The 26,815-nt window shown below is 52.6% G+C and overlaps 2 protein-coding genes across 9 annotated transcripts in view; one reads left to right on the top strand and one right to left on the bottom strand.

The window, feature by feature from the left end:
- SNX27 (sorting nexin 27) overlaps window positions 1-17,365 on the top strand; it is a 65,360-nt gene extending 47,995 nt beyond the window's left edge. For 3 of the 5 annotated variants that reach the window (XM_075908041.1, XM_075908039.1, XM_075908037.1), the window contains exons 9-14: window positions 1,046-1,195; window positions 1,665-1,793; window positions 2,443-2,502; window positions 4,758-4,820; window positions 6,763-6,880; window positions 8,965-17,365. In XM_075908041.1, coding sequence (XP_075764156.1) covers window positions 1,046-1,195; window positions 1,665-1,793; window positions 2,443-2,502; window positions 4,758-4,820; window positions 6,763-6,873 — 513 coding nt within the window. In that variant the 3' untranslated portion in view covers window positions 6,874-6,880; window positions 8,965-17,365. The remainder of the gene's footprint in view (window positions 1-1,045; window positions 1,196-1,664; window positions 1,794-2,442; window positions 2,503-4,757; window positions 4,821-6,762; window positions 6,881-8,964) is intronic. The other 2 variants (XM_075908038.1, XM_075908040.1) reach the window with 2 other exon arrangements.
- A 4,826-nt stretch (window positions 17,366-22,191) lies between these two features.
- CELF3 (CUGBP Elav-like family member 3) overlaps window positions 22,192-26,815 on the bottom strand; it is a 50,334-nt gene continuing 45,710 nt past the window's right edge. For all 4 annotated transcript variants that reach the window (XM_075907379.1, XM_075907377.1, XM_075907380.1 and 1 more), the window contains one exon: window positions 22,192-22,408. The gene's annotated coding sequence lies outside the window, so the exon portion shown is untranslated. The remainder of the gene's footprint in view (window positions 22,409-26,815) is intronic.

Here is a 26,815-nt window from a genome sequence, read left to right as displayed (position 1 = left end):
GTATAAAAGAAACTTCTGGCTAGGGCCTGGCTGTTCTTCACAGGAGCTCAACCCAAGCAGTTCTATATGCTGACTGGGAGAACAGCAGCACTATGGACAGCTCCGATTATATGCTGAACTTTAGACCTGAGGGAGGCCAAGGTCCAGTGGCCAAAGACTGGCCACAAGCTGAATATCAGAACTCATAGCACTGCGGACAGGGCTAGTGAGATCCTAGCCTCAGAACCTTGTGATGACCAGACAAGGCAGCATCCAAGGGAAGTGACCCAGGGAGCAAGGAAGTACCAGACGGCCAGGCAAAGAGCTTACCCAACACCCCTTGGCCACAGACAGGCAGACCTCGTTACAAGGAGATTCAGCATTAAGTCCGAAAATCCAGGCCCACACTCTGGCTTCAGTTCACCCTTTTGTAACTTTTTCCTCCTTCCCATTCTAGGCCCCAGACTCCTGGTTTGTGGTTTGAGTTTGTTCCAGGGCTTCAGCAATACTTGTATGTTGGTTTTAAACTCTGTCTGACTCTAGTCATCCCTGACAGATGACAGAAACAGGTAAAATTCAGCAGGGGATTTGGGGAAACATGACAGCGTAAGCAGCAAATGCTTCTTGGACTAAATGAAGAGGGTTTTAATGAGAACCACACTTAGGGTCATCTCAGACTGAAGGCTTGACCGTCTGTGTCTGTGGTTTTTTTGTTTTTTGTTTTTTTTAAAAGTAGGATTTCCAAGATGCTCAGCTGAATTGTGACAACTGGTGATTCCAGCTGAGCCAGGTTTTTGTAGAACATTTATGGACTCGGTACTCAAGGCTACTAGGAACTTAGCTCATGCAAACCTCAGCCAAGTTTCTGGCAGTGGACTGAATGTGGTGGCATGCATATGATATCGGTGTAGGGACCTAATGGAAGTGGTCTGTTCAGAACAGGGATGTTTTCCCCCGCTGTGATTGCAGTGAGGGGCTGCTGGGCTCTGAGGGGGTTGGGATGATGGGGGATTGTTGCCTTGCATTCGGTAACGGATCAGCACATTTGTTTCTTGCTTTTCTGCAGTATTTAAACATGTTGCGGACATGTGAGGGTTATAATGAGATCATCTTCCCCCACTGCTCCTGCGACTCTCGGCGGAAGGGCCATGTAATCACAGCCATCAGCATCAAGCACTTTAAACTCCATGCCTGCACAGAGGAGGGTCAGCTAGAGGTAAACTTCTCAAGGATATGGCAGGGCTTCTCTGGGTCTGAGGAACTGCAGATTTGCTGCAGGAAGAGCAGAAGACTGGTTCCTCATTTCAAGGGTGCTGCAGCTGCTGAAAGAGCAAAATAGAGAGCATGAAGAGGTGGCTTTTGAAACACGGTGGCCAATGTATGCCTGTGTGACTGATATGTGGGATCCCCATAGAAAATTCTGCAGCCTTAGCAGAACCTCTCCATATCCCCACTTTCCCTGAAAGGCATTCTGCAGCATTCCTGGGACTCCCTTGTTTTTCCATCTCTTCCCCTGCACTCTGCCCTCTCACTGCCCCATTTTTCCCCTGCCCTCTCCCCCACTCCAAGGTTCAGATCTACCCTGCAGCATGTCAGAACTAACTTGCCTCCTGACTCATCCTTTGACGACACCCTCCCCCCCGGAGCATGGCTCTCTCTGGACCCTGATCTCTCCTTCTGTTTAGAACCAGGTAATAGCATTTGAGTGGGACGAGATGCAGCGGTGGGACACAGACGAAGAGGGGATGGCGTTCTGTTTTGAATACGCACGAGGAGAGAAGAAACCTCGATGGGTTAAAATCTTCACGCCATATGTGAGTGACCTTGTTATCTGCATTAAGGAGAGGGACTAGCCCAGTTTTTAGAAATCAGTGTAAAATTCTCCTTGCTCTGATCTCTTCGGGTACGTCTACACTGCACGGCTATTTCGGGATACTGGAGTTATCCCAAAATAGCTACCCCGCTTATCTACGCGAGCCGCCTCTTATTTTGAAATATTTTTTGAAATAACTGTCACACTATTTAGCCATCCTAGTAAACCACGTTGCACGAGGGATAAGGAATGGCTCGAAATAGCGTGTTATTTCAAAATTTGGCGCTGTGTAGATGTACCAATTTTCAAAATAGCCTATATCAAAATACATTCAAAATGTTACGCAAATTGTGTATCTTAAATTGTGTGTCTTATTTTGAGTTTAGGGTGCTGTGTTAAACACACACCCTTGGTGTGAGAGATTTGACTCACATTTTTTTTGCGTTGTGTAACCAGACAGCCACTAGAAGGAGCCAGAGGTACAGTAAGTTCTCGCTCCACAGAGCTGGTACCCCTCTCCCTTCCCCTGCCCAGACAGCTGGGTGTCATTTCTGACTCCCGCCCTGCGCTTAGTGGACGGTTGTTGTCTCAGAGCTGTGTAACGCTCTTGTGCTTTGTGTCAACCTGAGAAGGCTGCTTTATCTTTGCAGTTCAACTACATGCACGAGTGCTTTGAGCGGGTGTTCTGTGAGCTCAAGTGGAGGAAGGAGGTAAGATCCTGTAACTTGCACAGAAATTGCCTAGTCTGCTTGTGAGTTGACAGTAACCCTTTCCTGGCTAGCTTTCGTACTTGGCGGCAATGCTGGCTTGCTGCCCAAGTGGGGGAGGGGAGTGTTGCATAGCACTTAGGACAGTGGGAGCTGGTAGAGGTGACTCCTGAGTTCTATTCCCATCTCTTGGAGCAGGCCTCTGGGGAGGTACTTCTGGGTTTTATTTGCAGCTGTTCAGTGGGAGTGTCAGGCAGTGACTAGAACAGGGAGCTGGGTGTCAGGGTTCCTCTTGTCCTTTGCACAGTGGCAACTCCTTTGGAAGAGGGGGCAATGGGGTAGTCAAACCCCTGCCTTTGCAGGCAGCTGGCTGTGACACGTTGGGCAAGTTACTTCCTTGCCTTCTCCTCCTGATCTATTCACAGGAGAGAGGAAAACCTCCCTCTCCCCAGAGGGTTCTGAGGACTGCTTAATTGTTCATAAAGCGCTTTGAAGTCCTACAGGAAAAGGCTTTCTAGACATGCTAAGCATTTTTTTTAAATTTTGCCCAGATTCCCAGCTACGGTTTTCTACTCCGTCTTGGTGTCCTCTCGGTAAATTATTCCGTTTTTAGGTACCACTCTGGCTAGTGTTGGGGCTTCTGACCAAGCCAGGGAGACCGTAGCATTATAGCCCAGCCCGCCTGTTGCTTGTTCATTTGTTTATATTCATAGTTTCCTGCTTCCACGGCACATACCTCTCCATCTTCTGCTACTTAGAGGAAATGTTTATCCAGCCCCCATCCACCTACCAGAGCCTCCCTATCCCATGCGGCTGCAGCCTGGCTCTGCGTGTCCCATGTTACAGCTTCCTGCTCCAGCGACCTGCAGCGTAGCAGGGAGACAGCAGAAAAATGCTGTTGGCAAACTGACCTCCCGGGAGTTGGAGACAATGTCGAGGGCTGATGCTAGCAATATGCTGTGCCCCATCACGTGTAGTGTCTTGAATTGCCACGCGCTGTCTGTGGGGAACAGAGCTGGCATGATGATTTGCGGGGCCGAGTTCAAATGGAGCAGCACAGCCACACACCAGGCCTGGGGCTCCTGCTCTACCTGTGTGGGGCTGCGGTGGATGCTCCCCCAGTGATGAAGAGCCTCCCGGGCCATCCATGGGAGGCCAGGCTGCCCTAACCACTGGCACCAGCGGTAGCCTCCTCTTCTCCTGTGGGCTGGGAGCCCTGCTGGGAGGGGGCCACCGCTGCCATGCACAGCCTGCACTTTGGGGACGTGCCACCCAGGCAGGCAGGGCCAATAATAAAGAGAGGAGCCGACTGCACACTCCTCATGCTGGCCCTGGTGGGGAAACTTGCACTGCTCTGTTCTCAGTGGTTCTCAGTCATCCCAGTACGCAAGGGAGAATGATGCCTTCCTTTAGGAGCATAGGATATAAGCAGCTGCTTGGAGGCAGGATACAGCACTGAATGGGCCATTGGTCTGTTATGTGCTTCTAAGCTCCTCTGCTTAACCTGTCACCAGAAAGGGATCAACTCTGTCACTTCTATAGTCTCTTGACCCTGAAGCCGGCAGCCTGCAGCCATCACTAGTTTTCTTTATTCGAACGTTGCTGGGGGCTGTCTCTGATCAGTGGAGCGTCAGATGGGCCTGGAGCAGCCGTTTATTTCTGTAAGGACTGATGTGCTGAGATGTGCGTGGGCTCCTCTACCCCAGCTATCTGAGGCTGGTGTGTGGCTGTGCCCTGGTAGTCTGGATCACTGTCATCTGTACCTAGCCAGGCCTCTGCCATCTACACGTCCAGATGTCCTAGGAGGCAGCATTCACTGTAATGGCTGGCAGGCTAGCTGGCTCTTAATGACATGACATAGGTACACAGCGAGGGGGAGAAGGGGTGTTTTGGTCAGGGTACACAGACATCTAGCTCCGTCCATGTTCTTCAGGTTGGCCTCACGTTTCTGTCCTCTGCTTGAGAAATACTGATCTGCTCCCTGAGCTAAGGCCTAACATTAGCATCTCTTTCCGCACCCAGGTCAGAGCAGGGCTGGCTGAAGCCGTTTCTGAGCACGTGTCATGGACACTGGTCTCATCCTGGGTCAGTCACTTCCTAACAAAACAGGCAGTTGGATTTCATTGCCTGGTCTTCTGGGGGTGCATATGGAAGCCTCCTGAATCCCATCCATAACTACACTGACATCGCCATAGCTATTTAGTCCCATGCCCGTCAGTTTTTATTTATAGCCTTTATATTTTTTTTTTCTTATAAAGGTGGAGGAGGAAGCAACAGACAAGGATAACAAGAACATCAGTAAAGACAATATGTGCAGCAAGGTAACCGGGGCGAAAGCGAACCGCATCTGTGCTCTCTGAGCCAGTCTAATGGCTATACTGCGGACTTACTGTCTACTTCCTGGCTCTCCATTCCACTTCCTGCTAGTGTAGAATAGTGTTCAGAAGCCTGGCAGCTGCTGTAAGCTGCAGAGAGGCTGCCATGTTGCTTTGAGATAGGGATGTGATCAAGTTACTGGTTACCCAGATGCTTCATGCCAACTTTTACCATGGTAGTGCTTCATGGGCAGGTCCTGCTCTCTCCTCCATCTCAGTAATCAAGGAGTTAATTGAGTAGCAGGCAGGGAAACCATCTCGTGTAGCTGAGTCTTTTAAGCAAAACTCCCCAGCGGCTGTTGTCTGCTCAGCAGATGCATTGAAGCCTTTCTCACTTGTTCTACAGAGATTTAAACCTTTAGCCTAGACTTTTGCCCTCAGATGATCCCAGGATGTTTCCATTGCCTCACTGGGGTTTTCTATCTTAAGCCTTATCTATGCTTAAACTTCGACTGCTGCAGCTGGGTCAGTCGGCTGGCGACATAGCAATGCTGGTCAGTATAGACACGGCTATGCCAACAGGAAAACGCTTCCCTCCACCTAATGAATGCCATTTGGTAGGCGATGTTCTTTTCTTTTGCTTCTCACTGGTGGGTGGCCCCTGACTGAAAAATAGATTCCCCTCCCCAGGCCTAGGCCTTTGGTTTCCTACCATAACAATGAAGATCTCCCCTCACCCATTTTCTGCCCTGCTTTAAGCTCCAGCTGCGTGCAGTCTTGCTCCTGCAGGGCAGCCTTTGACGCCTCCTCTCTCCGTTGCTGCCCTAATGTACTTGAGGATTCATTAGTCCGGTTATGAACGAAGGTGGATGAGTTCAGCTGAGGGCTCTCCGGAGATCACCTGTCCCCATCTAGCTGCCTTGGGCTCCTTCTTCAGAGCGAGCCCAACCATTTACGTGGCTGAAATACAGGCCACTTGCAGGATCTCTGTAAGCACTCGTCTCCGTCCCTCCCCTCCAGCTGCGTTTGGATGCAGCGATTGTTTCTGTTTGGGCCCTTGCTGTTGACTTGCACCTATATGTGCCAGAAGTCTTGCCAAGTGAAGTCTCTGCAGACTGCTGTGGCCTGTTCCATATGTACTGGTGTGGCAGAGGGGAGCAGGACACAATTAGCACTGTGGAATTTCCATAATTGCTCTGTTGGCCTGTAAAAATTGCTTCCAGTGTTTCTCTTTGTCTGCAGTGTCCTTGCAGCACTCAGCTGTGGATAATTCCCCATGCTAAAATCCCTGATGGTCTTGCATTTGTATCCGATGCCTCCCACTTAATCTTTCTTCGGTCCTAACTGAAGGCATCAAGTCACTTAGGACTTCCAAAGCCACCCAAAACGGCAACTTCCACTCTGTAGTTAGCATTACAACAGTGAAACCATTCCAATGGCTGCTGTTAAATGTCCCCGTAGCTAGCTCGAATGGTTCACACTGTGTTCTCTCGGCTCAGCACGGGGGTGCCACAAATGCCGTGGCTTTGTGAACTGTGGTCCAGCTTTAAAGGCCAGGTTTGCCATTGTGCCTGCTGTGCAGGTGGGCTAGTCAGTGGCGGGCTGTAGAATGTTGTCTAGAGAGGAGACTGCAATTCAGGGCTGTTCAGGATGTGTCTACACTGCAGTAAAAGTCTGAGCCTCTGTTAGTTGGCTCAGGGTGTGGGGCTAAAAACAACTGTGCAGACTTTCATCTCTGGCTGAAACCTGGGTAGGGAGGAGGGTCTGAGAGCCCTGGCTCCAGCCCAGCATCTGCAATTTTTAGCTAACCAACCCGAGCCCCTTGAGCCTAAGGCCAGGTCTACACTAGGGGGCAAAGTGGAACCAAGATGCGCAACTCCACCCACGTGAAAAGTGTAGCTGGAGTCAATGTACCTAAGTTCGACTTCCCGCGGTGTCCCCACTGCAGGGGGTCGATGGGAGTACTGGAGTCGGTGGGGGAGTGATCAGCAGTCAATTTAGCGCATCCTTACTAGACCCACTAAATCAACCCCCAGGTGATCAATCTCCGCAACATTGATCTCCCGGTAAGTGAAGACAAGGCCTTAGTTAACTGGCCAGGGCCAGAAGTTTGTGTCTCGGTTTGTCTTTGTCAAGAAGACATACCCTGGCCGCCATGTGGTGTCCGAGTGGTTAGGTGCCCCCGTGTGACCATATTAAATCGTAGCTCAGTGGTTTAATTCAATCACGGGAGTGATTAGCACTTTGCTCCTTCCCCTCTACAGAGTTAGTCTTGACCAGAGGAAGCTGTCTACTTCTGTATCTCTGCAGTCTCCCAAAGCCATTCGTAGCTCTCCTTGGAGAGGAATCCATTCACTACTGAAATGCAGACGCCTCCGAGTGGGGGTTGAGTGGACAGCATGGGCACCAGTGTTTAGTGGGCATGGGATTTGAAGGAGGGGGTAAAACAAAGCCCCCCCCCAGTGCAAAGCCCTCCTCCTATAAGATCATTAATGACCATTGGGCACAGCCCAGATCTTTGGTTTTTAAAAGCCTTGTTTGAAAGAATCAAGTGCAGCAAACTGGCTGAAAGTCAGATGAATCTACTTCAGAGGGGTGCAGAGTGTGTACGGCCTGTCTGGATTCCCGCCTCTTGGGAGGTCACCAATTTCAGGCCAGGTTTTGGTTCCCCCTTCGGAGCACGGCTTCCCATGCCCACTCACTGACCCACGGCTGGGGTGACTCTATCTCCAGGGAAATGAAACTGTAATCCCCTGCCCTTTATAGCACTCTTCCATGAGACCAGCTCCCAACTGCAGCTTCAGCGAAGGCCCCCTCCCGCCCTCGCACACACAAAGGGAGACCTCATCCGTGCTGTGCGGAGGGTTAATTTACATCTGCATGCCCCAGGGAAGTAGAGCTTCACTATTGCTGTCTGCCACAGGACTGGTCCTCCCTCCACCTCTTGCTTCCTGCCATGATCATTTCGAATGGTCACCCATCAGCCCTGCTTGTGCTGCTGCAAGGCGTGCAGAGAATTGCAAGCCTGCAGGTCCCGAGCTGCTTGGGGGCAGGAACTGCAGGGCTCCATCGCTTTTGCATCCAGCAGTGGCAAGAAATCTGTGTGCGTCTGAGGATCTGCTGGCTCTCTCAGCCATTGCTTAGACAGACCAGCCTCGGGCGACAGTGTGTTTGGGATCTTAGTGGGCAGCTGCATGTTGCGGTGGATCGGATGCCCGTTGGTTTCCCTCGGTTCTGTCTGGGTCACAAGTGGACATAGTGAGCCTCTAGTCAGCTGTGCTCAGGAGAGGCCCTGGACCGGATCACAGGGCTGGGGAATGGAAATTGCTAATAGGGTTTGAGGCATTGTCAGAGCTGAAATGGTCCAGAGGGCAGCAGGTACAGAATGAGGTGAATTCATGGGGCAGGCGAGCCAGGACTAGTGGAGCAGATGCCAGTCAGCACTAAGGAGCATTAGCGGAGCTGGGTGCCACTAGCCCAGGAGGTTTCATAGTCACAAACTGCAAGATCACCGCTGTGATCAACTGGCCTGACTCCCCCCCGCCCCCATCCCTGCATGGCACAGGCCAGAGCCTTGTCCCCATATACATTCCTAGAGCAGAGCTGTTTAGAAAAACACATGATCTTGATTTTCAAATCGATGGAGAGATCACCATGACCCTTGAGCAAGAAGTTCAGCGGTTCCTTCCTCTCGCTGTAAAAAATGCACATCATCTGTTTCCTGTCTGAATTTGTCTGGCTTGAACTCCCAGCCATGGGGTCCTGTGAGACCTTTCTCTGCTAGATTGAAGAGCCCACTCGGACATATTTGTTCCCCATGTAGGTGCTTGTAGTCTGTGACTGGGTCACCCCTTAGGGGTTTCTCCTTGAGTTAAACAGAATTTAGTTTAGGGGTGAGACCCAGCAATGGGGAGGGGTGTAGTGCTTTAAAATGGGAGACTGGGAATTGAAACTAAAACTTGTCAGGTTTTGGCTTTGCCGTGGACTCCAAGTGCCATGGGGGCAAGTCATATCCCCTCTATGCTCCAGTTTCCCTTGCTGCAGAAGGGGCTGTCCTGAGACGGTTAGTGATTAGCGAGACTGCCAGATCAAACCCAAAGGCTTCCTTTAAGTAACATCTTATTTTTAATTTCCCTTTCTTCTCTTTCAGAATATCTTTCAGATGGCCAGGTCACAGCAGAGAGACGCCGCCACTTAGCCCCTCCTGTCACTGAAGAACGTAACCCTCCCTCCCCAAAATTAACATTTAAAAAAAGATTTAAAAAATTCTGTTATTGTATTAAAAGCCCTTAAACTAAATATTATTAATAACAATACCATTTGTGAATTTCATGGTTATGAAATTAAGCAACTAGGATAAAACCAGCAGGCTTATCAGAGTAACAAGAGGGGAAAACTTTTCAAAAACAGACGAAATCCACCCAAGGGTATTCTGTTTTTCTTTTTTTGTTTCACTTAGGTCCTGCATTGGAAGATGGACTGTGCTTATATTATATTTTTTACAACTGGAAATAGAAATGCCATCCATTTGCACTGTTCAGACATATATATGTATGTATGTAAAAAAGAAAAAAAAAGAAAGTTATATATACAAAATACCACACACGTATATACATATATATATATTTCTTTTAAAATTTCATATCAGCAGTACCTTTTCTAAGCTTGTGTTTTTACACACATCTCTTTCCTCTGAATCCATCGTGTTTTTTTAAAAACAACTAATGGAAAAAAAAGAAAAAAAGCAACATTACAGGGAAATACCTCTCCTCTCAAAGGACCTCGACACGTTTACAAGCTTTTAATTTTGGGTTGTTTTTTTTTCCTTTCATTTTTTTACATTGGAGTTTTTCAAGACATGTGCGAAGCAGCTGGCTCCAGAACTAACGGGACAAGGAGAGGAGGGTGGATTTTGTTCACTGATGGCCCAATCCTGCATCCGTAACTCAGGCAGCGTCTAAAATCAATGGGGCAGCTCCCAGGAGCAAATGTTGATGAAGGCTTTGATGCTGAAATGGATGTGAGTCTGAACTCCCTGGGCTCAGAGCTGAGCCCATATGCACTGAGTGGTTGGACCGGTTTTGAGCTAGAGTTTTCCTATTGGCCTCAGTGGACTTTCATCCAAGGTCCGAAGAAGTGAAATTCACCTTTGTGCCAGAGAGCCAGTTTCAAGTCTGTTCTCGGGGTAAGGCCCACAGCAGCCATGGTTGGAAGGATGAAGTGGACCTGTCTGCCACAGCTCTGGGCTCAGGCTCTCCCAGATTGATCCTCACTTCTCCTCCAAGCTGGACAGAGCGGATCCTGCTTTTTTGGCTCTCCTTGTGCTGGCTCCGTGCACTTTCACCTTGGGGTAACGAAGGTTTCATGGCCAGGCCCTGAGAGACATTGGTAAAGGAGAGCCAAAAAAGCAGAATCCGCTCTGTCCAGCTTGGAGGAGACGTGAGGATCAATCTAGGCGAGCCTGAGCCCAGAGCTGTCGTAGCCAAATTGCTGGTGCCTTTCTGACCGGCGTTGGCTGCTCCTTGCAGCTTTCCAGGACAGGAGCAGAATTGTTTGTGTCGTGCTGACGCCCGTATTTCACTAGCAATCGGTCAACCCTGGCAGGGTGAGAGAGACCAGCGCTGACAATGCAAAGGCAGCTTCCCCAAGCAGGCGCAGATTTTAAACAGCCTGGCCTCGGTGCGAGTTTGAACTGTTCTAGCCAAGCTGAGCAACTGCCTGGGTAATCGCTCTCCTTTTCTGCACATGCCCTGAGCAGCCCTTAGTGTTTTCCTGCTGCTTTCCCGCTTCTCAGAGCACTTTCAATGCAAAGGCTTTTCTGCAGGGGGTTCTGGCCCCGTGTAGACGAAGGTGTTACGAATTCCTCCTGCTTCCCCATCTCTCCCCCTCCCCACCCCACTGGCGTGTGGTTCTAAGACTGGACGCAGGGAGCTGACTGAGGAGGCAGCCCCTGGAGAAAGTTAGTTTGCTAGTGAGCGGTCGTCATCCTTGTAGCTGCTCCGGTTGATTTATCACCTCGATGGGTGCCCTGGCAACTTATTCCTGTGTTGAACTAGGCTGGGATCCCTGTGAATCCTAAGGGTAACTCTTCACCCACCCATTCCACCTGCACATTGAGCTCGGGTGGGTCAGGAGGACAAGTCTGACAGCCCCACCTCTGATTCAGGAAGAGCATCAAAGGAGGCTCTTTGCAGGCGAGAGACTAAGGAGCATGGGGATAAATGAACAGTCAGTGTGGACAGCCGGGGAAGAGAGAAAAGAAATGAGCAATGGAATCAGTTATTGTCTTCAGAGAGAAGTCTAGGACAGTTGGCAGCTTTCCTCTGTCTGTTCCCTGTGCCTCTCAAGAGCTGCAAAAATAGACCCAAAGTTGAGGCATGAGCAGCACATGCTGTTTGCTCTGACTTGATGGCGTGGAGAATCATCTCTTTAAAAAAGCAAAACTGCCATTGCGGCTCATGGGATCTGACCCTGAGCGTGAACCCAGTGTGGCCTGCCAGTACCATGCAAGAAGCTGCTTTCAACGGCAGGCCAGGAAATGCTCTGTAATGATAGACAGCGTCCTCTGAGGGATAATTTTGAAGCGGGAGGAGTGTCAGCTTAGGAGAAACCTTGGCTTTGCGCTTGGAATCCAGTGTTCTGTGCCGGTACATTTTTGCCTACAAATGTTTCATTTCTTTGTATGAATTAAGTGGCTTACTCACATTGGTCCAAGTGTAAGGTATTAAAGGCTGCATCAGAAATTTGGCTCTGCGCTTTAGATCTTGAATTGATTGCATGTCCCTTATACAAAGGAAACAATTGAACTGAGGAAACGGGGCAGGTTTATAAAAGGGCTTTAATACATGAACTTACTGGATATTTAGGTCCACTAGATACCCCAACGCTTAATTTCCTCCATTCCCTGAAACATTTAATTTAACCTAACACTAGAACCAGAGGTCACGCAATGAAATTAAGAGGCAGCAGGTTTGAAACAAACAAAAGGAAATACTTCTTCACACGATGCACAGTCGGCCTGTAGAATTCTGTTGCCAGAGGGTGTTGTGAAGGCCAAAGGTAAAAAAAGAATTAAATATAAGTTCATGGAGGATAGATCCATTATTGGCTCAAGATGGTCAGGGATCCAACCGCATGGACTGGGTGTCCCTAAACTTCTAACTGCTGAAAGCTGCAGCTAGATGAGGAGATGGATCGCTTGAAATTGCCCTGTCTTGTTCATTCCTTCTGTAGTGTCTGATATTGTCCGTTGTTGGAAATGAGGTACTGCCCCAGAACGTAAGAATGGGTCAGGCAAAGGTCCATCTATCCCAGTACCTGTCTTCCGACAGTGGCCACTGCCAGGTGACCCAGAGGGAATGAACAGAACAGGGAATCATCAAGCGATACCGCCCCGTCACCCAATCCCAGCTTCTGACAAGCAGAGGCTAGGAACACCATTCCTGCCCATCCTGGTTAATAGCCATTGATGGACCTATTCTCTATTACTTTATCTAGCTCTCTTTTGAACCCTATTATAGTCTCGGACTTTACAACATCCTCTGGCAAGGAGTTCCGCAGGTTGACTGTCTGTTGTGTGAAGAAGTACTTCCTTCTGTTTGTTTTAAACCTGTTACCTTTGGTGACCCTTAGTTCTTATGGGAACAAGTAAAGAACTTACTCACTTTCTCCACGTCAGTCAAGATTTTATAAACCTCTCATATCTCTTAATCTCCTCTTTTCTAAGATGAAATGTCCTGGTCTTATTAACCTCTCCTCATATGGCAGCCATTCCATTGTGGGCCATTGATCTGACTCAGCATGGCCATTGTTATTTTTCAGCCCAGAGAAATATTGCATGTGGTGTAGGCCTTATGTAGTGATGTACGCATAAAATATTGGTTGGAACATGCAGTGGATTATTTTTAAACCAATGTAGATCAAAGCTGGTCAGAAATTGGATGGGTTTCGGGTGCAATAATAGTTTTTTCCCTATGTTTCCCAGCTATTCGTGTCTTTTTTGGGCTGCACGATTCTTTCCTTTGTTCATTTAAAAGAAGCTTTTTGTGTAACTAGCAACTGTTACTCCGTGCAGCAGAGAGGCACTTACAAATGCACAGTATGGAGCAGTCCAAGCTATTGGTCTTGGGCAGACGATACGACATTTGTGTGTGTGTTTTGGAAAGCTGTTCAGATGGTGTGTCTGGGGAGGGGCAGGTGATGCTGGGTTAAAATCACATGCGTGTTTCCAAAGTCGCTCTCTCCTTAAGTATCTTCCTGTAGTGCTGTGTTTTCCTCTAGCTTTGTGGCTTAGGCTGAGAGGGGTGTGGCGTTTGGAGTCTGTCTACCCAACTTCCTGCCCCTCTTTGGGGTTGGAGGCAGAATTGGACGGCAATAAGAAAAGCCTCTCGTAAAAGGACTGTCCCCGGGGCATGTTCTTAGATAAATTAGATTGCTCATTTCCCTGAACTAATCCTGCTGCTCTCTCCCCCGCAAGCCCTCCCCTGTTGCCCAACGGGAACATTGGTGTTGGATCCGCTGTTGCTTTTCCACGTGGCTCTATCAGCCTCTGGTGGCAAGAAGGCATTTTGATTTCTCTGCACAGACAGCGAGGTCGCCATAGCACATGTCTCTCTGCCAGATCAGTAACAAGTGAAGAGCTGGGCTCAGTGGAGTGTGTATCCTCCAGCACAGATGCCCTTTGAATTCCCTCCTGGGGTTTCAGGCAGGCAACTAGTTGTGGTGGTTAGAGCAGGGAACTGGAAGTCAGGACACCTGTAGTCTTTCTGACTCTGCTACTGACTTTCTGGGTGACCTTGGGTGAGTCACTCTCCCCCCCTCCCCGTGCCTCAGTTTCCCCATTAGTAGATTGATGCATTCATACCTGCCTTTGTAAAGCACTTTGTGACTCTTGATTGGGAGGCATTATACAAATGTGCAGTATTAACCTTTCCTAGTAAATTACCCAAAGGACTGAACAGCTGCTGACAAAATCTCTCTCGTGTGTGGAGAGACAAGATCTGCAATCCATTTCCTGTTTTAATCAGAGCAGATGTAAAGATTCTGGCAGCTGTGTTAAGAGCCCCTCCCCAGCCTCTGATTGTTGCGCTCAGCTACTCAACTTGACTCAAGTCAGAGGTGTTCAACAGATTTGCATGTCACAGGAATAAGCGAGGCTTTGGGGAGCCCCTGGAGTCTTTCATGTTCCAGCTGAGATCTGTGTTAGGGAGGCTTGAACCCAGAGAGCTGTATGTACGGCTGACTTATGAAGGCCTTGTTTTGCCAACAGTTCTCCGCACACAGCCAAGCCACCCAGCAAAGGCTGAGCCAGGATCCTTGAAAGGCTGCTTGAGGGGTGCAAAGCTAGGCTCTTCCTCAAGATCAGCAGGAACGTTTGTGCCCAGTGGGCGTGGATGGTGGAGGTTAGACTTGCTCTGTGGTGTCCGGTGAGGAACGCGGATTCCGTGCAACTCGTATTCTCCCAGCATTCGCTCCCTTGGCATGCCGTGCGGTGGTAAATGTGTCCTCTCGGGGAAGGTCGTTGTTCTCCTGGGAAAGAAATAAGAGAGCCCCAGAGAACTGAGCCACATTTGGGCCAGGTCTTGGAGCGATCGGGTGTAATGTGCTAGCGGTATCGTTGGATAGGGGCTGGCTTCCATGGGTACTTTTTACTACATGCGTTCCCCAAAAAGGGCGCACCCCCCCTTAACTCTCATTCCCCAAACTCCTCTCCTGCCTCCAATTTATTCAGGCTCCAAATCTCCCCAACCCCAGTGTTTGGGTGCCCCACGAGAAGGTTTAACTTGTCTCTACTCATTCCTTAAAATCCAGGGATGGTGTGTGTGTAGGGAGATCCTCCCTTCTCCCCCTTCCGTATGACCCTTTTCACACAGGCGGTAGCCACAGATCAGCCATCCTGTTATCAGGTGTCCTCAATCCGCAGCATTTAGGGAAGGACTGGGGAAAAGACTCCACTTTTCCGTAAAGAAGCTGGAAATGTCTTTGCCACAGTAAGTCATGCAGCATGGCCCGTGGAAAACCCAAACCTGGTGAGAGCCGTAAATGTGACATTTCATTGCTGAGTGAAGGAGGCCAACTTAAGAACTAATCCCCTCTTCCGCGTCTGTCCAGCCATGAGCTGTTCCGTGCTGTGACCTTTAAGCCATTGTTCGGTTTATTGCTCATTCTGTTTATTCTGAGTGCTACAAAGCAAGCCCCTTTCATCACGGCAAAGTGCAGGATTTGGAGGCCTGAGGTGCTTGGAGAACTTAAATGTCCATTCCCACAGGACTAGTCCTGAAATGCCGATTTGCGTGTGTTTAAATTTGGAAAGAAACGGGTAATCTGTCAATTTTTTAATCAAAAAAACCCAACCACCTTTGATTGAATTCCTCCTGTTGATGACATCCAAACTAAACCACGAGGCTGCCTGTATTTCTTAATGCAGGTCACATTGTGAAAAGCGCTGCAAAGCAGGTAGATGTAATGCCAGTCCTTCCTTTCCAGGGTCTTTGCTTTTCAGATTTTTTTTCAGATCACTTGGTAGGCTGTGGCTATTCTGACGTCAGCTCCTTAAGCCTGAACACTAGTTAAACAGGCCCGGCTACACGTGGTATAATAACTGCTTTTTTCAAACGCTCTCTGAATTAAATAGGTAGAAGATGCTGCTGATGAAGGAAGCCTTAATTAGACGAGAAATAAATTTCTCAGCTCCCTTTTCTCCCCTGATCTTGATGGTTTTGCAGTGATGGCTAAAGCAAGGTAATTACTTCTTTGCTGTCTTGCAGTTTTTGGGAGGTTTTTTTTGCACTGTCTTCTCCACATTGATCGAGACAAGGTGGGGGAGGTGATACGTTATTGGACCTGCTTCTTTTGGTGAGAGAGACAAGCTTTCGAGCTTACACAAAGTTCTACTTGGGTTTCTGGCTCTTGGCCTGGTTTGAGTGACTTAGATGGCCAAGTGCTGTAGGAGAAAATGACGTTTTATATGTGCAGACGTTTTTCACTGCCTGCAGACCAAAGCTGATGAAGGATATGTTTGTAAAAACCCAGCGGTTGATGAATTCTTCCCCTTCCTCCCCAGCCATACACGTACAAACTGGCTAGGAGGTGAAGTATGTGTTAAAGCTGACGGCAGCTTAGCTCCTGGAGACAGTTCTATTTTCTAAATAAATTTTGTATAAAGCTTCCGCAGCCCTCGCATTGTACCGCGTGCTGTGTTCTGGCTGCAAAACTGCAACTGGGGGTGTGAGGTTGGGTCATTAGTGCTGGACCGGACTCCAGCCAAGAGGCTGCTTGTTACATGTTTACCAAGCACAGCCTGTAGCAGCTGAGTCTGTTGTTGCCCTCTGGCGGTGGCTGAGAACAGAATTTGTCCCTGTTTGAGAGAGAGAACCCATAGGGATATTTCGGGGTGTGGCAGGTGGTGCATTTCCCACCCAAGTAGGATATCCAGGGTGTAGCTGTCCTGCAGCATGAAGCTCTTCTGTTTCCAGTTAACCCATCAGATAGCACTAAGTCGGTTCCTCAGCCGGGTCGTTTGGACACAGTTCTGTAGCTTCCCATTAACAGGCCTTTCGTTTGCTCCTGCACGTCCTCCTGGTCTGAGGCCATTTCTCTTGTTCATCCCTTGCACGCTCACCCTGACAGGTGGGGGGGGGGAAAGACCTCTGGAACCTCCTGCTTTTGGTGAGTCCCCAAGCCCCGTCTTCATGGGAGAGATTCTCCTAGCATTGCTGTAGAGAGAACAGTGTCTCCGTGCTAACACGGGTTCAGAATTGCGCTCAGAGCACCGAGCGGCTGTGTCTGCTTTATCTCCGACTCTCTCCAGCCATCACCCGGCTCAGATTCCAGCTGCTCCAGCTTAGAAGTTCCCTGACCTGTTACCCTGAAGCCCTTAGCCAGTTGCAACAAGCTGCCCTATAGTCAGGATCACAGCCCCTTGTGTATTTGTAAGTAGGCCTGGAAAGGTGGGGGAAGTGTGAGTGGGGGAAATCTGTAATTCAGTGCCCCCAATTCATCCTTCCTCTGTATTTTATACCTTAACCCCTTCCTTCCTCTTCCACCCCAATCCTGGGTTGAAGTGTGTTAGGCAAAGCTCATCTGTGGAAGGAAAGTAACAGATATAACAGCAATAACCCATCAGACAGAGCTTTTGATGTAAGGAGAGATGGGAGGAGGACAGGGAAGGAGACTTGGGGGGAAGGGGAAGGGGAGGACCACTGAACTGATGCCTGCTATTAAATTTACAGAATTTTATCATGCCCCACCCTTATTTTTTTAACTTTTTTTTTTTTTGAGCCAGTAAACTAACCCAGGTTCCAATCCCATGCACACTCGTTTTAATTTATTTGAGAGAACTCTAATTGTATTTTCACGGCAGTATCTTGTAATATTTTTTTTTTAATTTTTGTGATTCAGAAATGTGAAGAAGAGAACAAAAACCCGATTGCTAACAGTGTTTCATTCCTTGTTCGATAGAGCTAACCACTCTAAAAATTGTTTGGTAAAGTCACTTAGTGTAATTAATTGTAACATATTCTTTTAAATAAATTGATTTATTGATGAAACTACTAGTTGATCCTCTCTGGCCCCCTTTGTCTGCCGGGGGTGGGGAAGGGGAGCAATGGGGGATAAGGGCCTGGGGAAGTGGCAGGATGGGGGGATCTTTGCCTGCCTGTGGAGCTCGCTCTGATCTGGTGGAAGTTGCCTGGGCAGGGGGTAGCAAGCTGCTGACACAGATGGGGCAGTTGTACGGGCTGTCTCGGGCTTAGATCTTCTTGGCTGTGGGAAGGGAGGTCCCATGGCCTCCCCATTCCTGCCCTCCCCCTCTGTCCCATACATCTCTCTATCATCCCTTTGGCCCCGGACCGTATCCTGTTTCCCCAATGGTGACAGGCCCCGCTCACCCTTCTGCCCATCTTCCCAATGAGGAAAGGCCCCGCCTTCCAGTCGCACCTCTCAGCTCGGCTCCTGCAGGGGAGTCCTGTGGTGGTGTGCCCGGCTCCCATGCACGCTCCCGTGAAAGAAACTTGCTCCCGCCCCGCCCACAGCCAGTGGCAAGCTGCCCAAGCCCCTCCCCCCACCAGCCATCATGGCATGACAGCTGGATGAACCCATGGACGCTGGAGGGGGACGGTGCCTCCCCCAATGGGACAGGAATCTAGGGGTCATTTGGCTGCTGGCACCTCTATATCACAGTTCCCATCCCATGGCCAGGCATGTCTGTCCTGCCAGGGAATAGGGGTGTTGCCAGGAGGCAGCCCTCGGGCAGGGCCAGAGGTAGATGGCAGAGGAACCAGGCCAGGAGTGGGACTCAACTTTGGACACAGACTTTATCAGGGCTGGCCAAACTCACGGAGCCCCCGAGTGGCATTGGGCAGTTGCCAGAAGTTCAAGAGCTGGGGCACGCCTGCTGGGACTTAAGGTTGCAACTTTTGTTGCAACACAGTAAAAATAAATTTTTAAAAATAGGTACGTGACATACAACATACAACAAAAACAACATACATGACATACAGGACAACTCACAATTTAAAAACAAATGGCGCCAACATTATATTTATAACTGTACAAAATAAGAAAAAAAATTAAACATTTAAATTAGCAAATTATTACCTTATTTAAAACTATTAATAAAAAAGATACTAATGTAATACAACATATTTGGCAAATATTAATAAAAATTAATAACTTATGGCATTGCTCTTTACTTTATATTAAGCTTTATTTTAAAACTCTGCTATACAGGTGTACTGAAATAAAAAAGAAACCCATGTTTCAAATAAAAGTTAATAGTTAGAAGCAGAGTATGCATGTTTGTTGCTTAGCAACCTTATCTTCTGGAAAGTTGGGAGGGTTATAAGGGAATGTAGATGGGGGTTACCTAACTCGTGATTTTCTGCCATTTTAGATGTTAGATTTGCAAACAGATAAACAGAACTGTTAGCCTTCTTACCAGATCAGCAGTCGGGGTCACCAGTGTCGTACCTCGGTGTTTTCGTACCTCGGGAGTAGAGGGTTGGGGTGCAGGCTCTGGTCGTGAGCTAAGGGATTTGGAGTGTGAGGGGCTCTGAGCTGAGCCTGGGGCAGGGGCTTGCGGTACAGGAGCGGTTCAGAGTACAGGCTCTAAGGGCGTTTGGGGTGCAGAAGAGGGTTCACGACTGGGGCAGGGGTTGGGGATTCTGGCTCCAGCTGGACACTGCTTACCTCAGGTGGTGCCTGGGTAGTGGTGCAGTGGGGCTAAGGCAGGCTAAGCCCTGGCCCTGCACCACTCTCAAAAGCAGCCAGCAAACTCCCTCCCTCCCTCCCAAGCCCAGTACCGTCTCCTTTCTGTGGAGATAGACTATGCGGGGGGGAGGGCTCCATGGCAAAAGGCAGGAGCTGCGTAGCAACGGAAGTGCTGTGCTTGAGAGCCTCTTGGCCAAACCAGTAGGGTCGCCAGGTGTCTGGTGTTGAACCGGACAGTCCAGTATTTGAGCTTTCTGTCCGGGAAACAAATTGAGACAATAGAAACGTTCGGTCTTTTCTAACGAAGATGGAATGTCGATTGTGATGTAACGTCCAGCGTGTCCCGTATTTTTGTCAAAACCATCTGGCAGCCCAACGAACCAGTCAGGCTCCCCTGTCAGAGGCGCCACGATCTACCGGTAGATCCCGATCGACTGCTTGGTGACCGCTCTGATGTGCGAGGGGAATGTGGAATGTGTCCTCCTGCATCTCAGTCGGGGGCCATGTCAGTGAGGGGTGGGTGTGTGTGTGTGTGTGTGTGTGTGTGTGTGTGTGTGTGTGTGTTGGTTTTTTTGCTTCTCACTCTTGTGTGGCTCCTAACTGTGGGTCGGAGGTCAGTGCCCCCTGGCCTAAAAAAGGTCTCTTCCCCCCCCCCCCTCGGTTTTCGAGTGTGATCTCATCAAGGCAAGGACCGTGAATCACTCTGCACCAGACAGCATCCGGCTTAATAGCGCCCCCATCTCGGTTACTGTGCGTCTGGGCAGCTCCAGGCCGACTGAGGCCTGCTCTTCGGTATGCTGCGTCTGGGCAGTGCCTGGCCCAACAGGCCCCCGATCGCGGTTGCCCTGCATCTGTTGCTCTTGGTGGGACCCCCTGGAGGGTGGGTGTGTGTGTGTGTGTGTGTGTGTGACCCTCTGGAGGGGGGGAGTAAAGGGGTGGGTGTGTGTGTGTGTGTGTGTGTGTGTGTGTGTGTGTGTTCTTAAGCCACTAATATTAAAAACCCAACCACAAGGGGCTTCTCTTGGATTTTATTTTTTATTTAGACAGAAAAAATTAAATTATTTAAAGTAAATGGCAATAAATAACAAATAAGTTAAGCATTGATATCGTCTGAAACATAGACTTCAACTTTTCTTTCCCCCCACCCCCCACCCCACTAAAAGTTGTATTTTTCCCCTCTAAATAAAAGTACCCGGTAATAAACCCCCTCCCCTTCCCCCCAAAAAGAAAAAGAAAAAAAAAACAAAGAAAAACCATTAAAATTCTCTAAAATTGGAGAGGAGAAAATGGCAGCAACTTGAATCCTTTTGGATTGCAGCTAATCTCAACGAAATTATTTACAATTACTGGATTAGCAGGAGACTGTAAACATAGTTTTTCTTTTTCTCTTTCACGTAGTACAGCTTGGTTTCAGAGCGCGGTAGAGATGAGAGGTGGTTCAGCATGTGGAGTATCATGCTATTTTACAGTTGCCAGAAAGGGAAGGGCCTTAAAAACAAAATGCTGGGAGAGGAAAACTAAGGCTAGGTGATTTGACAAGGGTCTGCTAGTGCAGGGGAGTAGCAGCCTTGACATTTCTGCTGGAGTCACTTGACAGCGGGGCCCGCTTTGGGAAGAGGGTGACCCAGAGGGCGTGGAAGCTGGACTGGGGAGTCAGAACACTTGGATTGTGGTCTGGGCTTGGCCCGACCCATGAGCAAAGTCATCTCCCTGCTCCGTGCCTCAGTTTCCCCTCCCACTCTCGGTTGAGTTCGATGTCTGATCTTGGTTAATCTGGGTCTGGGCAGCACCCGGCCCAATGAGGCCCTGATCTTGGGCCCTCTGTGGTGGGGCGGTGCCTGACCCAATGGGCCCCTAATCTTGGTGGGGGATGCCAGGAGAAGCATCCCCGTGTAACCTGTCTCAGGCACAGGGCTCCCTCCCAGCAGCCATGTGGGGGCAATGTCCTTCCGCCTGTCCCCGTGGGGGCCCAGAGAGTTCCTTTGCCTTCTGCTACGCAAAGGCCGCTGCGGCTCGTGGGAGCGGAGGGACGCGGGATCAGCTTCTCTGGCGGGGCCGGGATTTGAAAACAGCAACGTCTTAACCATAAACAATGAGAAAATCCACATGGGGGGGATGGGGGGTGGCAATGGAGCAGCAGAGGTGGCCCAGACAGCCCCGGCGCGGGCCCTGTCTGGGCTGTGCAGGGACGGTGCTGATTGTGCGAGGGGAGGAGGGAGGGCTGAGAGTTGTCGGAAACATCCTGGCTCAATTGGCGGGGGGAGCAGAGTGGAGGTGGGGCACCAGCCCTACTGGGGGTGGGGGGCTCTCAGTCTTGCCATGGGTCCATGCTGCCACGCCCCAGCGATGGTGGTTTGATGCCGTGTGGAGGGATAGAGGCGGGGGCAGAGGGGTGGCCTGTCCCCCTCCGTCCTCCCGGCCGCAGTCGGTCCAGTGGCTCGGCTGGGGGGGGCCTGTCCCCTGCCGCTTTCCGGTGGGAGCAAGCTGCCGCGCGGGCGCAGAGCCTGGTGCTGGATTTCAACTCTGCCCACACTAGCATTCCTGTCCCCGGCCGGCCAGAGTCCCCCGGCTTGACCACATGTGTGGGGCAGGCTCCTGGCTGTCCTGGAGGAGACTGACATGCTGGTGCCCCAGGATCAGAGGCGCCCAGGTCTGGCTTGTGGTGCCTGCTGTCGGCTTTGCGCCCCCTCCCCCTCCGGTGACGCTGCCGCTTCCCCGTGGCGTCTGGCTCCCCCCTGCCCTCCCCAAGGCCGCAGGTACTCGGAGCTGGTTTTGGTCCTGTTGGGTGAGATTTGGTGAGAAGAAAGCTCCGAGCATGGACCCCTCCCCACTTTTGCCTGGGGAGGGTGTTGAACCACCCGCTGCCTTCCAGCTGGGCACAGGGCAAGGCTCCTCTTGCCCTTCTCCCAGGGCAGGATCAAGCCTACGGCTGAGCCTAGTCAGTCCTGCACCCCCTGCCGCTGCAGGAATTCATGGCTACTGCCGGGGGCGGGGGACTCCTTCCCCTCTCCTCCCCCCCCCGCCATCAAGGGATGTTGATGAGGCAGGGCCGAGATCACATATGAAGCCCCCCCCCCGTCCCATTGCCTGCACCCCCTTCACCATAGCAGCCTCCCCAAGCTGCAGGCTGCTGGTGGGGTTAGGCACAGAGCAGGGCTAATGGGGGGGGGGCAGGTGCATTCGGTGCTGCTGATCGGGCCCCGTCCCGGAGCTGGCCTCCGGGCTGCGTGCGCCGTAGAATCGCTCCCAGCTGGAGAGTCAGGTGGTCGGGATCGGTGCCGCGGCGACTAGGCACAGGCTAGGGATGAGCTGCAGAGGGTGGAGGAAGGGGGTGATGGGCCAGGTGGGGGCAATCCGGGGGCTCCCTCCTCCAGCGAGCTCCAGACCTGGGGGGGGGCGGTAAGGACGAGAAGAGAGGGAGAGTTAAAGGGGTTCCCCACCGAGGTGTGCGGAGCAGGCAAGGGCATGCACAGGGCACCAGCCAGCTTGATTCGTGCTACCCCACCCCTCCCAGCCTCGTCATGCCCCAGACAAGGTGCAGTTTGAACATGGCCCAGGGTTGCCTGTCACCCAGCTGCAAAGGAGGGGCTGGGCCTTTGTGCACGGAGGGGAGTGAAGGAGACCAGGGTGGTAGGTAGGAGCAGGTGCCCGCAGGGCTATGGCTGGGTTGCAAATGCTGTTGGTGGGTGGGAGGGGCACCCCCAAAGCTGTTGGGCGAGCAGAGGGCTGTGGGTCAGAGTGAGGGGCAGAGGTGGGTGGGGGTGAGGAGAGGGCTGCAGGTGAGTGGGAGGCAGCAGCAAGGCTGGGTGAGGAGGGGGCTGTGGGTCAGGAGTGAGGGGCTGAGGGGGAAGAGCGCCCAGCGCTGGGTGAGGAGAGGGCTGTGGGTGGGGAGTGAGGGGCTGAGGGGGAAGAGAGCCCAGGGCTGGGTGAGGAGAGGGCTGTGGGTGGGGAGTGAGGGGCTGAGGGGGAAGAGAGCCCAGGGCTGGGTGAGGAGAGGGCTGTGGGTGGGGAGTGAGGGGCTGAGGGGGAAGAGAGCCCAGGGCTGGGTGAGGAGAGGTCTGTGGGTGGGGAGTGAGGGGCTGAGGGGGAAGAGAGCCCAGGGCTGGGTGAGGAGAGGGCTGTGGGTGGGGAGTGAGGGGCTGAGGGGGAAGAGAGCCCAGGGCTGGGTGAGGAGAGGTCTGTGGGTGGGGAGTGAGGGGCTGAGGGGGAAGAGAGCCCAGGGCTGGGTGAGGAGAGGGCTGTGGGTGGGGAGTGAGGGGCTGAGGGGGAAGAGAGCCCAGGGCTGGGTGAGGAGAGGGCTGTGGGTGGGGAGTGAGGGGCTGAGGGGGAAGAGCGCCCAGGGCTGGGTGAGGAGAGGGCTGTGGGTGGGGAGTGAGGGGCTGAGGGGGAAGAGAGCCCAGGGCTGGGTGAGGAGAGGTCTGTGGGTGGGGAGTGAGGGGCTGAGGGGGAAGAGAGCCCAGGGCTGGGTGAGGAGAGGGCTGTGGGTGGGGAGTGAGGGGCTGAGGGGGAAGAGAGCCCAGGGCTGGGTGAGGAGAGGGCTGTGGGTCGGGAGTGAGGGGCTGAGGGGGAAGAGAGCCCAGGGCTGGGTGAGGAGAGGGCTGTGGGTGGGGAGTGAGGGGCTGAGGGGGAAGAGAGCCCAGCGCTGGGTGAGGAGAGGGCTGTGGGTGGGGAGTGAGGGGCTGAGGGGGAAGAGAGCCCAGGGCTGGGTGAGGAGAGGGCTGTGGGTGGGGAGTTGAGGGGCTGAGGGGGAAGAGAGCCCAGCGCTGGGTGAGGAGAGGGCTGTGGGTGGGGAGTGAGGGGCTGAGGGGGAAGAGCGCCCAGCGCTGGGTGAGGAGAGGGCTGTGGGTGGGGAGTGAGGGGCTGGGGGGGAAGAGCACCCAGGGCTGGGTGAGGAGAGGGCTGTGGGTGGGGAGTGAGGGGCTGAGGGGGAAGAGAGCCCAGCGCTGGGTGAGGAGAGGGCTGTGGGTGGGGAGTGAGGGGCTGAGGGGGAAGAGCGCCCAGGGCTGGGTGAGGAGAGGGCTGTGGGTGGGGAGTGAGGGGCTGAGGGGGAAGAGCGCCCAGGGCTGGGTGAGGAGAGGGCTGTGGGTGGGGAGTGAGGGGCTGAGGGGGAAGAGCGCCCAGGGCTGGGTGAGGAGAGGGCTGTGGGTGGGGAGTGAGGGGCTGAGGGGGAAGAGAGCCCAGCGCTGGGTGAGGAGAGGGCTGTGGGTGGGGAGTGAGGGGCTGAGGGGGAAGAGAGCCCAGCGCTGGGTGAGGAGAGGGCTGTGGGTGGGGAGCGGGGCATGGGAGGCAGTAGCAGAACGGCCAGAGGCCACGTTTCCCATTCTTTGACTATTCCAGTTGAAATCCAGCTGTGCCGCCCCTCAGCCCCGGCTCTGAGGCCGCAGGCAGGGACAAGTCTCTCCTGGAAGCCCAGGGCTTGTGGGGCCGGTGCGCGAGGCCCTGTCCCCCACCAGTGTTGCCACATGCTGTGAGAAGGGGCTTTGTTGGGCCTTACCAGCCACTCGCTCTGTGGGGCCAGGAGCCGTGGGCCTGGGCAGAGCCAGGCAGCCAGTCCTGTGGCAACTCACCCAATGGGGCCTTGAACCCCTAGCCCGAATCACCCCACCTGGCTACCTCACTGGGCAGGCTGAGGCTGTCCCCCCCGCACATCCCCAGCAAGAGCGACTGGCCTCACCCTGAGTCCACGGCCCGTGGCAAGCGAAGCCCCAGCCTGGGGCAATTCCCATTGGGGGCAGTGGAGTCCTGCCCCCCTGCCTGGCTGGGGGAATCTGCCCCCTGCAGCTAAGATGCCTGCACCCCCCATGGGGCTGCCACATGGGTGTGTTGGGGGGACACAGTGCTTTGAAGGGGACTAAAAGCAGCTTCCTCAGCACAGCTGTGGGCGCCGTGGCTGGGGGGCTGGGAGGGGCCACGCCAGTCCGTGGCTCCCTGGCCTGCTGCCCCTCTGCCTATGGGAGGCCATACTTAGCTCACAGCTACGCCATGGGCCAGAGCTAAGCCCAGCATCGTCCCCCCCCCCCCCCACACACACACACTACACCCCATGTCCTGCAAGGGTGGGGCAAATCATCCACTTTAACCCTCTCAGCTGGCTGAATTACGGGACACCCCCGCCCTGCACCAGGAGGGGGTGCCACCTGGGCACATCTGGTTGCTAAGGAACAGCCAATCAGGAGTCTCATTTTGCTGGGCTGCTAAAGGGGTGGGAGGAGGGCAACTGGGACTGGCTCCATGCTAGGGATGGGAAGGCAAAGGGGGGATGTTTGGGGGGGGTCAGCTGCAGCTGAGTGGCTGTAAGGGGGTGGGGAAATTAGCGGGGAGGGGCAAAGCTGCAACTACCAAGCAGAACACAAGGGGGGAGCTATGCTGGTGGGGGCTGCCACCTCCTACCTGCCCCTTGTCCATTCAGCCTGCACCAGCGGCTCTCGGCTGGGGAGAGGAGATGGCCCGAGCCTGCAGCATTGGGGGGGGGGGGGGGGGTATTGTGCCCAGTCGCAGCTGGGTTGAGGTAGGCACCCCCTGCTTGGTTAAACACACTTCTGGTGCCGATCTAACACAAGGCCGTGGGGCTTACGGACCCGCCCAGTCCTGGGCCATGCTGGAAAAGCTCTGCTTGAGGGTCAATCCGTCCCCCCTTCCCAGCTAATCTCACTGGGAGATCCAGTCCTGCCGTGGTGCAGGGCAGTTGCTCGACTTGTGGCCACCATGTCCCTGTCCTCTAGGGGGCGCTGAAGGGGTTGTGTGCTCCGCCCATCTCTGGCACATGGAGGTGGGGCAGTGATGCTGGAGCCCTGATGGATGGATCGTGGCAAGGAGGGCGAGGTGCCACCATGTAGCCCACTACCCCCAAGCCAGGAAGAGAACCCAGGTGTCCTGACTCCCAGCCTCCACCCCCAGCCTCCTGCTCTAACCACTAGACCCCTACTGCCCTCCACACCTAGAGATAGAACCCAGGAGTTCTGACGCCCCTTCCCCAGTCACTAATCCCCACCCCACCCCTGCTATGCTGCTCACGGCATGACAAGCAGCATGTTTCCCCTTCGACTGATGTCACGCGGAACCTGAGGCGTTTTTCCCACCACCCGCTCTGAACTTTGTGCCGTTGTTAACCAGTCCCTGGGTCCCACTCCAGAAGTGGCTGCATTATAATAGTGTGTGAGTGGGGGGAGGATGATCTTTATAAACAGCTGCCATGCCCCAGCCTAGAGGTGGCTGCATCCTTCAGTGGGCACATGAACTCTGTATAAACAGCTGTTGTACCCTGCCCCAGATGTGTCGCTCGCCTCCCCCTCCCCCCCACCCCCCAATTCCCTGGACAGCAGATAGCGGTCTGGTAGAAAGGAAGGTGGTGACAGGTTTCCTACAGAGGCCCAGGTAGCTCCTGTGCCATGCTGCTGTGTCAGGAATCCAGGTGCCGAAAGAGGAGATGGAACGGATTCCCCTCCCTCTCCAGAGGCACTGTAACTCCTTCATACACACACACTGTCTCTCTCTCTCTCTCTTACACACACAGGCACGCACACAATGTGCAGCAACATGCACAGCCCCAGGTCAGCGAAGGTCAAGGAACAAACCAAACTGAGAAGCAACCATGACACAAGAAGCAACAACCTGGCAACCAGCACAACCGAAAGAAAAAAACAGGGTCTAAGAGATGAGGTTGGAAGGGTGACACGCCCATCAGACCAGCAAAATAGCAGCAGGGAGAATGAGATATTGACAGAGGCCTGAGATGCTGTTTTGGGTTTTGCGGCTGGTCGGGGGAAGAGGGTTTGGTGAGTTGTTTTTTTTTT

This window comes from Pelodiscus sinensis, chromosome 24, assembly GCF_049634645.1.
Source record: "Pelodiscus sinensis isolate JC-2024 chromosome 24, ASM4963464v1, whole genome shotgun sequence".
In the NCBI taxonomy this organism is placed as follows: domain Eukaryota; kingdom Metazoa; phylum Chordata; order Testudines; family Trionychidae; genus Pelodiscus; species Pelodiscus sinensis.
Note: the sequence above shows the minus strand (reverse complement) of the source record. Positions and strands in the feature narration are given on the sequence as shown.